This window comes from Alligator mississippiensis, chromosome 13, assembly GCF_030867095.1.
Source record: "Alligator mississippiensis isolate rAllMis1 chromosome 13, rAllMis1, whole genome shotgun sequence".
Classification (NCBI taxonomy): domain Eukaryota; kingdom Metazoa; phylum Chordata; order Crocodylia; family Alligatoridae; genus Alligator; species Alligator mississippiensis.
This window is the reverse complement of record NC_081836.1, coordinates 43,127,987-43,143,573: the sequence shown is the minus strand read 5'-3', so window position 1 is coordinate 43,143,573 and position 15,587 is coordinate 43,127,987. Positions and strand designations below refer to the sequence as shown.

At 44.6% G+C, this 15,587-nt stretch overlaps 1 protein-coding gene across 2 annotated transcripts in view; it reads left to right on the top strand.

Annotated features, from left to right (window-relative positions):
* LOC102576595 (ATP-binding cassette sub-family C member 6) overlaps nucleotides 1–15,587 on the top strand; it is a 43,122-nt gene that overhangs the window by 11,191 nt on the left and 16,344 nt on the right. For both annotated transcript variants that reach the window (XM_014610768.3, XM_014610769.3), the window contains 14 exons: nucleotides 743–920; nucleotides 1,227–1,388; nucleotides 3,584–3,676; nucleotides 4,189–4,392; nucleotides 4,807–4,953; nucleotides 6,538–6,625; nucleotides 7,226–7,295; nucleotides 8,466–8,592; nucleotides 9,265–9,441; nucleotides 10,223–10,390; nucleotides 11,680–11,863; nucleotides 12,696–12,759; nucleotides 14,377–14,503; nucleotides 15,247–15,454. In XM_014610768.3, coding sequence (XP_014466254.2) covers nucleotides 743–920; nucleotides 1,227–1,388; nucleotides 3,584–3,676; nucleotides 4,189–4,392; nucleotides 4,807–4,953; nucleotides 6,538–6,625; nucleotides 7,226–7,295; nucleotides 8,466–8,592; nucleotides 9,265–9,441; nucleotides 10,223–10,390; nucleotides 11,680–11,863; nucleotides 12,696–12,759; nucleotides 14,377–14,503; nucleotides 15,247–15,454 — 1,997 coding nt within the window. The remainder of the gene's footprint in view (nucleotides 1–742; nucleotides 921–1,226; nucleotides 1,389–3,583; nucleotides 3,677–4,188; nucleotides 4,393–4,806; nucleotides 4,954–6,537; nucleotides 6,626–7,225; nucleotides 7,296–8,465; nucleotides 8,593–9,264; nucleotides 9,442–10,222; nucleotides 10,391–11,679; nucleotides 11,864–12,695; nucleotides 12,760–14,376; nucleotides 14,504–15,246; nucleotides 15,455–15,587) is intronic.

Sequence of the window (15,587 nt, the reverse complement as noted above, 5' to 3'; positions counted from 1 at the left end):
TTTTTTTGAGCTGAAGAAAGGACCTAGGTTGAAATCTCTTTGGATTGCTAAATCTTTACTTGCTTGATCGAGCAAGATGTGGTCCTGGTTAAAGCAATGCCAGCTTTACCATTCATTCCTTATGGGGATATTTCACACTCCATCACCAACTTCTGAAAATTGTTAGAATCTGGATAGCAGTTGCTGACATATCACAAAATGTCATAGCATTTCACAGGCTGCCAAACATCAATTGGATGGCAGTGATTTCTTGTCAGTACTAATGTGGGCAAGACCCAATGTGTTACAGTACTGGAGGATATAAGCCTTGACAAATCATTATTCAGAGACCTAGAATTTAGGAAACTGACTTAAAAATCATGAGAGTATTTTTTAATAGGGAGGTGCCATTTCTGGAACTTGGCCTTCAGGGTTCACGTAGATCATGTTTTTTCCCCTATAAATTTATTTTATGTTCTTTAAAGCAGAGCTAAGGTTCTTAATTAGTTGCATGATTCCATGAGCAAAGAGCTTTAGGAAACACTAAATATAACCCTTGGGATAAAATAGCAAGAGTTTGCAGTACTGCACGCAAACGATAGACTACAGTTCAGTTAATATTTTTATGCAAGTAATAGCTTTGCTGAAAAAATGCCATTTTGGAATACCAAAACTCTGAATTTTAATTAAATCTGGCAAATAACTTCAGGCAAGAACTGGTAGAGGGAGTCAAGTTTTCAGCCAACTTATTGTTCTCTTGCAGCTTTTTTCTGGAGTTCATGAAAGACCAAGAATCCCCTAGCTGGAAGGGTTATTTCTATGCAGGATTAATGTTCTTCTTAGCTTGCCTCCAGACTCTGTTTGAACAACGGTACATGTATACATGTCTTGTAATAGGAGTAAGGCTGAAGACTGCAGTTACAGGCCTGGTGTACAGAAAGGTAAGTCCAGCCACTTTCCTTGTGGTTTTCTTGTGACCACCCACTAGTGATGTTCATGTTGATTGTATTCATTATTAGTAACCATTAGTCTGTTGATATTAAACAGCTATACTTAGTTTGCTGTGTCTGCTTACATTGCAAGAATGACGTTCAAATAGATCTCTGTTCATTCACACATTACTACAATGATGTCAAATCCTAGTCACTATGAGCCTGACCCTTCTTTCCTTTAAAGCTGACCTGAAACTCAGTCATTTTATTTTTCAAACAAAAGTTCCATTTGGCCTCTCTCTTTTCCCCCAATAGATCTTAGTCATGTCAAATGCAGCAAGGAAAGCAACAACAGTAGGAGAAATTGTCAATCTGGTGTCTGTTGATGTCCAAAAGTTAATGGATCTCATCATCTATTTTAATGGGATCTGGCTTGCTCCCATTCGGATTATCATCTGCTTTGTCTTCCTGTGGCAGGTAAAACCTATCCACTTCTGTTCATGGTATCATGGGCAAGGAAAAGTGATCAGGAGTCAGTCTGGGGTCCTCATAGGCCAGAAGTACCTGAAGTTCCCTTCTGTCTCTTAGCACTGTGATAGAAAGGACGCACATGCTTTTATTATAAGAAAAATAAGTGCTTCTCCACACACGGATTTTTTTGGTTGTTGTTGTACTTTGTCCTTACTTGGATGTTTTGCTTGACTTCATCCTTCCATACCCAAAATATTGCACTTGCCTTGGCCAAATGTGTTGACTGCACTGTTCAGTGTGTTCTTCCAACTGAAGACAGTAAGCTATGTCCATTCTTAGTTTGCCGGTAAAGCTATCTTTCTGTAGTTGTTCCCTTCTAAAGTAAAATATCTCCCCCTTTGAAGTCAGTACCAAAAACATTTGCAGCTCTGATTCTCAGGATTCTGGTATTTACCGGAAGTTACTTTGTACAGTCTTAACACATAACAAGGAGTAACTGCCTGATATAGGACCTTTCCTACATTTCATCCTACAGGTAGATTACACTGAAATCAGGGAGCCTGGGAACAAGTTTGGTGAAAGAGGAGACAGGTTTTTGAGTTACTGTTAGAAAAGATGCTCAAAAGGATCTTACTGGAAAAAATCAATGGGATAGGTGTCAAGGATTGGATAGGAATGATCCCAAATTAGTGCATGAAGGAGATGAGTTAGAAAACCTAAGAAGGTAATTTCTGGTCCTAATTCAATGAGGCTTGTACTTTATATTGGCAGGATAAAGCCCCAGTGTTTCAGCCCATTTGGCTGCATGCTAGATGAAGTAATATGCCTTGTAGAATGGGTCAATCATGTTTGTAAGAACCCAGGTAGCTTTACAAACTGGGCTTTGCTGTACCCCTATCTGCTATCTCAGTTGCCCCAGGAGGAAAGAAAACTACTGTACTAGAAATTAAATTAACAACCAGCATCTATTATGATGAGCATCATCATCATGCCAGAGATGCTGTTGCCAAGAGCAGTTGAAGGTATCTGTTAAGAGTCCTGCAGGTCTGTGGTGGTTACTCAGAGTAACTGGTAGGCTGACTTGAGATAAGAGACTAGGTATAATCAGCTAGAGCCAAGCATGACCTAATGTCTATGAAATCTATGATGTGGTTACACATTGGATCAACTCTGCCAACATATCCCTGCTCAGCTCTGCTCTGTAGTGATTATTTAAGTACTGGCCTCTCTAGCAAAATGAAACAGCCACTGCAAACTAGCTGAGAACGAAGCTCATTGAAGTTGGCAGTTAAGACAATATGGACCCAGATTCCCAGAAACACCACAACTACTGTATTAAAATATGATTGTTCCAAATCAGTAGCTGATTTAAATTCAGTTAGGCCTGGTTATTTATGCAGGGTCTTATTTAACATTGACTCGTGTGTCTTGCCAAAGCCAGCCACGAGATGGCCCCATTCAATAAATTAAAAAACTGTTGAGAGGAAATACTTAGCAACAAAGAGGACTGGTGGGATCTCAGACATGTCCTGGGATCTCTCATAGACATGACTGCTCTTAAAAGGGAAACAAACATTCAGAGGTATGAGACAATCTATGAAAATCAAAATCACCTCTTGCTAACTCATTAGTTTCAAGGGCTGGCACCAGTGCACTTGAGAGGAGGATCTGCTTTTACAAAATGAGTTCCTAGGCACTTTGCAGCACACCAGCACAGTAGGGTATGGTTAGTGATCAATCCACAACTCTCACAGAGGGCTGAAGGAGAAATGGGCTGTTTTTCAATCAAATGGTCAAAGGTGAAATTGAAGGAGAGGTTTAGGGTTTTAGGCCCTTGGTTTTCAACATTTTTAAACTAAGGGGACCCCTCATTAGACTCAAGGCACCCCTCCATAACTTTTATGACTTGAACAGCACCCCATTTCAAAAAGGAACTTATTTATTAGTGCTTACCTCCTTGTTGAGAGGCCAGGCAGAGGACCTGTGTAATGGCCAGGAGGGACAAGCTAGGCCTGCACTTATCTGCTTATCTCCGCACACCTGGCAACACCCTATAGTGGACCAGTACCCTTATTAAGCATCACTGTTTTGGACCCAAGTCTCAAGTGAGAAGACAGGCAGTTAACAGAGTAGCCTGGAAAAGCATAACCTCTAAAAATACTTATGTGATGATAGAAATCTTACCTCTTCTCTCCTGACAGCTCCTGGGACCATCTGCCTTGACTGCAGTTGCTGTATTTTTTCTTCTTTTGCCTCTGAATTTTGCGATTACCAAGAAAAGGAGCCAGTTTCAGGTATCTTTTGCTTCCAAAAATGCAAAATTCTATCACTGTGTAGCTTTGTAGGTTAAATACTGCCCTCCTCATTCACCAAAGGATCCCACAGAGCCCAAGGATACTCAATGAAACAAAGGCAGGCAATTACAAATAGGTATATTGTGCAAAAGGTGTGTATTATATTGTACTACTGATACAGGACTCCACATGATAGCTCAATGTTAGTTATATATACTGGTCATTACTGTTAGGGTCCTGGATCCAAAGCCTATGAAATTACCATAGTTTCAGATTTCAGACAATCACTCTCCAATATGATAGTTTTTTCCAGGTACTGAGAACCAAATGCTAATATTCTCTACTTCTCTTAAAAATTAAACTATTTAAAGATGGAAAAGCAAATATCAGCCTGGCAGACCTACTAGTAAAGGGAGTTGAGTTGAACTGCCAGGGGATCCTTCATAATCACAGGCAGGATCAAAATGGTGCTGATAAATTCATTCATAGTACATTCACGTGGTCCATTTCAGGAGGAGCAGATGCAGCATAAGGATGACAGAGCAAAACTCACCAATGCTATTCTCAGCGACATGAAAGTCATCAAACTGTATGCCTGGGAGAAAGCCTTTATGGAGAAAGTGCTTGGTATCCGGAAGCAAGAACTACAAGCCTTAAAAAGGTCTCAGCTTCTGTTTGCGGTGTCTCTGTCTTCCTTCTACTCATCTACTTTCCTGGTGAGAAGTTAGGCCTCTTTCATAAGCATTCACTGTTATTTCTACAGGCAGACTCCATCCTCCACAGAGACTGCAGTGAACTCCGCACCCCCAAGGAGTTCCCTGCAGAATCAAGATTTAAATAAATGACATTTGTCAGTCTCACTGCCCAGACTTGCACATTTCTATCACCTCACCATGGTGGCAGTGCTGGAACAATCCTTATAAGTGGCACATCATCAAACTCTCTGTGCCATCAACAGTTTCTGAGACCTTTGCCAATAGAACTCACAGGACAATGTAGAAGTGGTTGTGGCTTCTTCTCCGGGGTCTATAATGCAGGCTTCAGAGGCCTGGGAGAAAGAGACATTATTTGAACCCCCTCCCCTGTGCCTGCTGGAGTCAGTGGTGTGCTTTCCCTTTGCTCCATTTCAGATTGCACTGGTCATGTTTGCAGTCTACACCTTGGTGGACGAGACCCATGTCCTTGATGCCCAGAAAGCTTTTGTGTCCTTGACGCTGATCAACATTCTCAACACTGCCCACTCCTTCCTGCCATTTTCCATCAATGCTCTTGTGCAGGTTAGTTTCAGACCATGTGCTCATTGGCACATTCTCATTAGCTTGGCCATGTTGGTTCTGTGAATGTCATCACTATGTGGTAAAAATGGGGATTTTTTTTATGGCGCTTCATACAATTGGATCAGGTAGTTAAATGTCATTGGGCGACAGAATGGAGCATGGATGTCTTACAGTCACTCAGATACATGAAGCCTTATACCATCAGTACTCCTTAGAGTAATGAAGCGGTTTTCCATAGCAGCTTTGCAATAAGTTTGGGATGTCACTATTCAGTGTAAAGTAATATTTCTGATACCAGATTTATTTGAATGTAAGACAACCCTAAATTTAAGATGACCCCCCAATAATTAATCTATATATGGAATATTTATAAATTTGTTATACTTTTCCAGGGATAGGTTCTAATTATTGGAGGGTTGTCTTACCGCCCCTCCCCCCCCCACTACAGCAGGGAAAGCAGTACTGGGGGGCGTCACGTGACTGGGGGCCAATCAGGAACCCCCTTGCCCTCTGCCTCCACTTCTCCCTGCAGCCTTCCTGCTCTTCCCTGTCACCTGGACCCCCCCTCCCTCAGCTCCCCAGTCTCTGCCTTTTCTCTCCCCAGTTTCTCACAGTCTTTGCCCTTTGCCCCCCCCCTCCAACTCCCCACAATTGCTGCCCCTCTTCCCCACTCCCCACAGTCTCTGTCTTGTCCCCTTCCTCTTACTGTCAGACATTGCTTGGGCTTTAATTCCTCCCAAAATCATGGAGCGCATGGAAGCTCAGGCCTTGCTGGGCCATGCAGCAGCAGCAGCACTGCTGCTTGACTGGGCAGCAGACAGAGTTTTCCTGTACTCTGTGCAGGGAATCCTGCCCAAGCCCAAACCCAGCTGTGCCTGACAGTAAAAGGGAGGAAGGGGGAGGGGGAAGGCAGCATAGAAGTTGCAGAAGGCAAGCAAGGTGGAGGACAGGAGGCGGTTGTGGGTCTGACTCTGGTCCCGACCCAGGCTTAGGTCCAGGCAGAGCTATAACTACCTCCCTCCCCACCTCCTGCTTCTACTTTGCATGGAAATCTAAGATGAGGGGCCTTTTTCCCCATGCTGCCTGAGGGAAAACCCTTGTTTTAGACTCAAGTAAATATGGTATTTACTCCCCTAAAACACCACAAACATATAAGATCAGAGATAGCTATAGGGCTTCCTATCCTAGCTAGATAAATAGGATGTCACAGCTAATAAAATGGCACTAAAACTAGACAGCCAATGGGTCAAGCTCAAATCCCCACCGTTCTTCAGCTGGGAAGCATCTGCCCTTGGTTCCCTTGTTTCTGAATAGTCCAATGAAGCAGGCACCATTAGTAAAAAAGATTCTGGAAAAATGTCACATTCAAATGTCTGGCCAGAACAGGCACTCTTTTGGAGAAAGAAGAGACAGGAAAAGCTGGGTTGGGCTGCTGAGTTGGAGGGAAACCAACACTGCTCTATTCTTCCTCTTTCATAAAATTAATTTTCCATATAAATGGCAAAAGCCCAATCATAGAAACAAACAATCCGAGCTCAGTATTCACTTTACCTTCCTTTACAATTTAGCATGTTTATGTTTCAGGCCAAGGTTTCCTTAAACCGTTTAGCTGCATTTCTTAGCTTGGAAGAGCTGGATTCAGACAACACGAACACAGATCTGTTGGATAGCTGTAAGTTTCCATTATTGTGAATGGGCACATAGCAGGGGGAGAACAGACCATGTGGAATTTGGATTCCCATTATGGTCAGTAGTTTTATCAGTTTTTTGTCGCAGCTATAATCAGTTGCTGTAATTTGACAGCAAATGTCAAGATACACAAAGAAAATCTTAACTGGTGGGAGGGGCTTTAAGAAGAGGGTGGAGAAGATTCAGTGACTGTAACATTAGAAGTGTCTTTAAAGATGATAATGCAGCTTCTAAGGATTTCTGAATAACTCAAGTATGGGCAAAGGAATCAAAAGGTCATATCCTCAGCAAGTAAAAGTAGCACTATGAACAAGCTGAGAACATAACCCACAAAAGCTCCTCTTAAAGATATTGGGTCAGATCTAGGTGTTGCCAAAAATTACTCTATCTGATGGCTAGGTGATTCCAATCCGGTTGTTAGTATATCAGCATTTGAATGTGGGCACACACTGGAAAGACTGTATTAAAATGGCATTTATTCCCCTTTTATTAATCAATCAGTCAATGCACCAGGTCTATAATCAGGTGCATGAACATAGCTCTTGCTAAAAGCATGTATGCCTTTTGTGTTTCTCTATTTTAGTCAAGAAATGTATCATCATAAGGAATGGAACTTTCCACTGGAGCAAAGAACATTTTCCTTGCCTGAAAAGGTATAAGTTTTTTCCAATACTTCTTTCCATAGGTTGTGAGAAGGGCTGATGGACAGGCCTGGCCAGTGAACCTGGTACAAAATAGTCTGGAGGAGTTTGCTCTCTCAAATTGTTCTGAACGATTTACAAACTGAGGCAGAAAGCAGGACATATAGCATGCACGTGCTGTGTTTGAATGTGGGTACAATACTACTAGGATGCCCACTTCTATATTTGGGTATTGGGTGGGCACTGAGGTACATCAAGCTGGTATTTACTTGTCCAGATATGGACCTTGGGTAACTTAAGGCAGCTACACTTAAATATTGGAACTGTGATATGCATTTGACTTTACAGTGCAGCCCATTGTATTCTGTAACACTTACCTCACAAGGTCTGCCAGTTCCAGAAGTGGACAGTATTACAAATGCAACAAGAACTTTGCTTAAAGCAGCAAAAGAAAGGCATAAACTGATAGGGTTTTTGTCACAAATCTGAACCTGATACTGATTGTGCTCAAGATCAGGGGTGTTCATATCCAGCACTTTGGTTTAACATATTTTACAGAAATTGAGTTTCAAAGAACCTTTAAATGGGGTCTGGATCTGGCTAGAATCCATGGGCACTTTTACACGGGCTTTGACACATCCTAGTTAGAATGCGTGAGAGCATACTTGATTAATCAAGCATGCTACAGTGTCTCATGTCGTCAGCATCCCCACGTCTCAAAATGGTGGCAGGAGCACTTTAACTAAAGCTCAAATCAACTTTAGTTAAAGCACCTCCTCTGCCACTTTGGGACACAGGACGCTGAATACACGAGATGCTGTGGGCGTTCTAATTAGAGCAGCTCCCCAGAGCCTCTCTCATTAAAACACCCCCACCCCAGAGCATGTATATCAGTGCCCCATCTCTACAATAATAAGCAAAAGGGCAGAGTGATGCCTAATAGCTTCCTGGTTGGGGACAACTTTGATGGGATAGGTTTTGAGCTGCTGGAAAGTCAGCAGCACAAACAGAGGTGGTTTGACTGTCCTGCGTAGCTGAAGTTTTATGAGACAAGGGGAGGCAAACATTTTCTTTCTCCAGAAGGGACAAGAGCCAAGATAGTGTTAGTTTCCTCTGCAACCATTCCGTCTCCGCAGCTCTGGTGTCAGTGACCTCGGGAGCTATGGTGCTGTGTTTTGGCAGGATAAATTTATCTGTGCTGGAAGGCAGCCTGCTTGCTGTGGTGGGCCAGGTGGGAGCTGGAAAGTCTTCTCTGCTGTCAGCATTACTTGGGGAGCTGCAGAAGTTGGAAGGCCACGTATTTGTGAAGGTAGAGCTTTCTCTGAGTGTTTGCTCTTGATCAGGACATAAGGAAAGGTGCTGTGTTGACCAAGTTTCATATGTAATCACTGCCTTTTGATAAAAACCCACCAAATACCACACTTTGGTGACTTGGCTGCATAGATCTCACAGGGGCATCCTGTGTCATTACACAGGGTGTGTGAAGACTATAATTGGGCTCCCAAATCAGCTATTACTCTGCTGAAACACATTGGGCAGATCACTTCACACACTCCTATGCCTCAATTTCCTCATCTTCAAAATAAGCATGATGACACTTCTTTTACCTTGGAAAGTGCTGAGTAGGTGAAAGCCCTCTCAGAGGATACACTACAGACTGTCATGCAGGAGAAGTGCCTTCAGTGGTTTGGGTCCCATGCTGAGCTTTGTGCTGCACCAACTAATTGCTTCTGGTACCCATGCTAGCTTAGTGCTCTCTTCATCCTAGTGCATTGTGGTTTGACTATAGGAGTTACTTGCTCAGCTTATCCTTTGGGGCCTCATTTTAGGTTTTTTTTACACCAAACTGCAGCAAGGCAGCAGAGGGAGGGAGGCTTAAAAAACAAGATTTCTGCCATCTAGAATATTCTTCCTTCCTTTGAGAAAAGTTTATGAAAAAGATAAAGCTCATTAGTGAGACTCTCCCATTGCCATATCCCAGGGCACAGTGGCCTATGTCCCCCAGCAAGCTTGGATACAGAATGCTTCAGTGGAAGACAATATCCTGTTTGGAAAAGAGATGGATGACAGTTGGTATAACCGAGTGATACATGCTTGTGCGCTGCACCCAGACCTGGAAACCTTCCCTGCAGGAAGCAAAAGTGAAATAGGAGAAAAGGTTTCTCAACATTATGTGCTCTAGAAGATTTCCATGCACGGCTGGTAGTTTTTGCTCCCTAGACTGAGGCACTTAAGGGGACCTGTTTTGCTGTGGGCAGATTGCTCAGGACTTTCTGAACATCAGGCCCTAATTAAAAGGGGGTCTCTGGTTGGGCACGTGAAAGTGGAGGCAACCTAAACTTATCATTTAACTGATAAGTGCAGTGATAAGTGGTTAGCTTACTGGTTATCTTTTAATTTGGGGCAGTCGCGGTCTGGCAGGGAAGGGGCGGCAGGAAAGGCACCCGATGCCCCAGCAGGAATCAGAAGGTGGCAGGAAGGAGGGAGGGACAAGGGGGAGGGCAGAAGGGCCAGGGTACCCATAGCCTAAGAGGAAAACAGTGAGCAGCCTAATGACTTATCAATTAAGCAATTAGCTGCTCCTTCACAGATCCCTTTCTCCTTCCCAGAGTAGGGCTTCATTGGGCAGTGTTGTCTGGCTGAGGTTGCCTCCTCCCCTTCCCCCCAGCAGCTGCTGTGTTATGAGCTTAATTGTTTAGCCCATATAACTAAACAATATTTACATCCCTACTTTTAAAGCCTTTGCACAGCAGCAGGGTAGGGGCTGAACAAGCGGGGTTCAGACTCTGCCTTCAGAGAGCTGTTCGAGGGGTCTGAGAGAAAATGGTACTGTGGGAAATTTTAGGAACCAAATGTGTCACTAAACCTCAGCTTAAGGCAGTGAAAGCGGGTAGCAAATGTACAGGAGCATCTGAGTAAGCGTTTTTGTATCTCAACAGGGGATAAATATATCTGGAGGGCAGAAACAGAGGGTGGGGCTCGCTCGAGCAGTGTACCAGAAGGCAGCTCTTTACCTACTGGATGACCCTCTTTCAGCTGTGGATGCCCAGGTTGGACAGCATATTTTTGAGCAGGTCATTGGACCTAATGGCTTACTGAAGGAGAAGGTACGTAGATAAGTTGCTGTCTGTGGAGTGGCAGCCTGTCTGAAAAACTGATAATCAGAGGATGCAAAAATTGGTTTGAGCCATCCAGACTCCTTCAGTGCCTGCATGGGGTAGGAATCCTCACAGGGGCCCATGGATTATAATTTCTTTCATAAACTGATCAAGCTGTATCTTCAAACAAGCTAGGTTTATTCCCCCAACACACACACTCCTATTGGGTAGCTGTTCTAGGACCTTACTCTTCCTTTTAATTTTCAGCCTATTTGCTTTTGACCAACACTGTCTTCTAGCTCAGGGTTATCAAACATACAGCTTACTGGCTGGATCTGGCCTGCAGATCTATTCCATCTGGACTGTCGATAGTCTGGCAGGCCACTGGACCACAGTCTGCTGCAGAATTCAGGGTCTTTTTGCCCTGATAAACATTGCCAATGGTGGCAGAGGGGTGAGCAAGGTCTGTGCAGATACAGGCCTTCCTTCCTTTCATTGCTGCTACCCACCCCTGGATCAGTGCTCTGCTCTCTCCCCTACTTGCACTACCACTTGCCCTTGGATCCATGCACCATTGCTCACTGTGCCACATACCTCTATCTCCAATGCCTGCCCCTGGATCGGTGCTGCTTCCCAATCCCCCACCCACATTACCACCCACACCCAAATCTGTGCCACTACCCACTCCAAGACCCACCCTGCTGCCCATTCACCCCCACCCACACTGCTGCCCGCTCCCAGACCCACACTGCTGCCCACTCCCTCACCTGCACTGTCACATACCTCTGGACCTGCACTCCTGGCCCTGGACCCAGACTCACCACAGCTGCTGCTGGCTCCATGGAGCTGGCCCAGGAAAAGCCTATCAGTCTAGATCCAGCCTGGGACCCAGAGTGAGTTTGACACCCTTACTTTAACTTAAGGGCTCTCCTCCCTCCCTGGTGTTTCCACCTGACATCCCCTCTTGTCCTTGCTTTGGTAGGTTGGGCAAGCCAAGCTCTTCCAGCCTTTTCTCAAGTGACCTACAACTCACAAGATCATACACAAGTCATTTAGCCTCTCTGACATCCATTTTTCCACCTATAAAATGTTGACAAACAATACTTTACTTCATAGGAGTGCCATTGGTCTCTCAGATCCCACAGCAATAAACATCACAGAAGTACCTAGGTTAATAACACTGCCAGCCCTGAACTGGCCACATGCATTCACTTGTGCAGTCCTTTCAGCGAGAGCAGAAGGTTAAGAGAAGTAGCTGCACCAAAGACTGGTTATTTAACTGAACTCTCTTCAAACAGACTCGAATTCTGGTGACTCACACAATCAGCATCTTGCCCCATGTCGACAATATTGCTGTGCTGGTGGATGGCGAGATCTCAGAAATGGGTTGCTACCAAGAACTGTTACAGAAAAATGGGGCTTTTGCTGACTTCCTTTATTCATACAGCAGCGCAGAAGAGGAAGAGGGCTATGATTTACCAGGTAATCCACACGTATGCAAATAATTCGCACCTTACTGAATCATTTGCTCCTTATAGTACACTGCTTTTATGTTTAGCGTATTATTGCCTCAGTGGAGCTCCACTACTGTTCACAGTGGGGACGAGTGAAATGGAACAGAACATTTGGGCACTTCTACATGTTCTCAAACACGTTGATTAGAGCCTGTCGGAGTCTGCTGGAGCAGTCTAATCAAAACGCTCCAGTGTGCTGCAGTCTCTCATATATTTATTGTTCCCGCATTTCAAAATGGCGGCAGGGGCACTTTAATTAAAGCTCGTCAAACAAACTTTAGTTAAAGCACCCCCTCCCTTATTTTGAAATGTGGGACACTGAATGCACAAAACACTGTGGGCATTTTTGCAGTTCCCGAGAGCCGCTGTAATTAAAACACTCCCCACATCCTGGAGCACATGTATAGGTGCCCTTTGAACAAGCATTAGCTTTGTTCCATTACTGAAATATGAAGCATTTTCCCCATGTGATCTAATACTGAGCTGCATTGTGATACAGCACTGTTTAGTAAGGAAAAAATAACATGCTGCCAGCAAATTAACCTACTCATCGCGCAATAAGGTAGGGCCAGTTATACAAGTTATGTGAATAATACCTTCATATTGGAATCGCTACCTATTAATATACCTTACCCCCCACATGTGCCATTGCTGCAGCTCCGTGGAGAAAGTCAGACAAATATACACTTCCCTTTATAAAAAGTTCCTTGAAGTGAATCTTCGTTGTGCTGCTGAACTCTCAAGAGGCTAAAACAGGACAAAAGGAGAATGCAAGTTATTAAAATACATTTGTCCCACAGCTGCAGGAAATGCTGACAATGCCGTCGTTCCCAGAAATGCTACACACCCAGAAGAACCCTTCAGGTAAAACTAAGCTCGTCTCCAACACCGAAGCACGGGTCTGCTCCAAAGCCTAGGCAAGCCATTGAGTCCAGTAGGTTTACAATCAGGCTGGATGCAAATAGGGCAAGGGCAGGGACAGAACATATGCAGGGTTCTCCTTGTCTGTGAACATGTGCTGGTGTTTGCACCATACATCATGAGAAGCCATTGTTTTCTTTCCTAGACTTCAGATAGAAACCTTACAGACTAACTAAATCAGAGATGCATAAGCTTTTGTGAGCAGCAGCTTCCTTGATCAGATACAAAGTACTTTGATACTTGGAGTACTGCGTCTAGTTCTGGGCACCGCACTTCAACAAGGACGTGGGAAAACTGGAGGGGGTCCAGAGAAGAGCCACCCGTATAATCAGGGACTTGCAAGACAAGTCATACGAGCAGAGGCTGAGGGACTTGGGCCTCTTCAGCCTACAGAAGAGAAGGCTGAGAGGGGACTTGGTAGCGGCTTACTGCTACATCAGGGGAGTACATCAACAACTTGGTGACCAGCTGTTCACCAGGGCACCCCTGGGGCAGACCAGGAGCAATGGGTACAAACTCCTGGAAGGCCACTTCAGGCTCAGTTCCAGGAAAAACTGCTTCACAGTCAGGGTGTCCAGACTATGGAATAAGCTCCCTCCAGTGGTGGTGCAGTCATCTACCCTGGAAATCTTCAAAAGGAGACTGGACAGTCACCTCAGTGGTGTCACTTGACCCCAGTTACCTTTTCCTGCCTAGTGCAGGGGGACTGTACCCGATGATCTACAAGATCCCTTCCAGCCCCTAACAATCTATCAATCTATGATACAAATGTTTTAAAAGACCCCTCCTTTTTTGCATTTAAATCACCATTCATTCAATAGCTGTTACAGAGAGGCAAGCAGTCACTGCAGGGCAGAGAGGAAAGGATGACAGACAGCAGGGTAAAGGAAGAGTTGGTATTTTTGACTGAAGCTGTAACAGACTGTCAATCAAAGGAGTGACAGGCAGATCAAACAGGAGAGTGTCATACTCCTGTAGGACGTTGCCAGTCCTGTCTGCTTAACTGTTTGATCAATGTCATGAGTCCTTAGCAAAGTAGCACAAGGCATGATTGAGAGAGGATCCCCCCTCCCCCCCCCCCCCCCCCCCATTGCTTGTGGAAAGGGAGATTGACATCACTAGAGACTGAAGTCCTCTGGATTAGCCCTAGAGAAATTACAACACCCACAGCAGCAGTGAAAGCTTCTACATCTGCAGTGTGCCCCACATTGCATCTAGAGGTGTCACCTCCATGGGTGAGAGAGGATTCTAGCCTCTGGTCCATTTAATCCTTGGCCTCCCTGCTGTTCTGTGACCACTTCCAGTCTGAGTGATATGAGGACCCTGCCCCTAGGAAATGGACTGGGACCAAATTGTTTTCATATTAGCCAGGTATGGGATGCTCAGGACTTGCATTCAGTACCAGCCGCATCTGGGCTGGATAGATTTTGATTCCTGGACTTATGCACTGACTGCATACTAACAAATGCTAACCACCCCCCTCCCCTCCAAAGCCTAATGCCTACACCTCAGATCTAAAAACCTTATAGTCTTGGCTACAGGTGTTGTGTTTCTATACAGTGACGGGTCACTCAAGGCTTCTACAGAGAGAAGCAACTACAGAGCCATAAGACAAGACCGTGCACCTACTGCAGCTTCCAAAGATGTGGGAAGACTAATCGAAGGGGAGAAAACTCAGCATGGCAGGGTAACTGTAGCATGTCCTCTTAAGAGTAATGATGCATACAATGAGCATAGGAGATGAGCTTAAAAATAAGAGTAGGATTAGTCCTCTCATTTTGCTCAAGAGAAGCATATTCAAAAGAGCTGGTCTAGGGAAGCGGGTCTTGTGGAAGTCAGGGATTTGTTAACCCAGGCAAAAAAGGAGGATTTCACAAGTGGAGTCCAGACACTGTATAGAAGTAGCTATGATTGCAGAATGGCAGACAGTGGAGACATGGGAAGGAAAGGAAGAGTGAGGGGTGATGTTATAAACCCAGTAGCAGAGAACAGAGGCAAATAGGAGTCTGAGTCACAGAGAGGGAAACACAAGGATTTCAGAAGGCTCCTCTTGCCCAAGAGATATATCTCTAAAGTTGTTACTTATGGCAGGTTAGCTTCCACTGGCGAGCAGTTAATAGGATGCTTGTAAGTTATCACCAGTGAGAATAAACATGGCTCAAAGGGGATGTAACGTTCATTACTGAAAACGATGCCAATCTGGACTCAGCAGGCACTTGGAAGTTGCCTGGATGCCCTGAATTGGTTTAACAGTGATGCAATTTATTCATCCTGCAGTAAAAAGTGAGTATCATTGGGGCTGCCAAGGCATCTGATGCATAACAGAACATGTACACCATAATACATCACTGCCTCACTTAAAAGCAAACAGGTTAACAAGCCTGGCCCTTGCTTTCCCCCACCCCTTCTCTCTTGATTGCTTCACTCTAGGTTAATACTTCCATTTATTTGGACTATCTGAGGGCAATGGGCTCCCCGATCTGTTTGTACATCATCCTGTTGTTTACATGTCAGCAAACTGCGTCGTTTTGTCGCGGTTACTGGCTCAGCAAGTGGGCAGACGACCCTGTTAACAATGGAACGCAAAAGCACACAGAGCTGCGAGTTGGAGTGTTTGGTGTTCTTGGAGTCGTTCAAGGTTTGTTGACCTGGTCACCATCCCGCCTTTCTCTTTCAGGACATTTTCCCAGCTTACAAATGGTCACATTCCTTAGGGGAAGTTTGTCTCAAAGGCTCTTGGAAACCAAAAGTCTTGGCACAGAACCCAATTT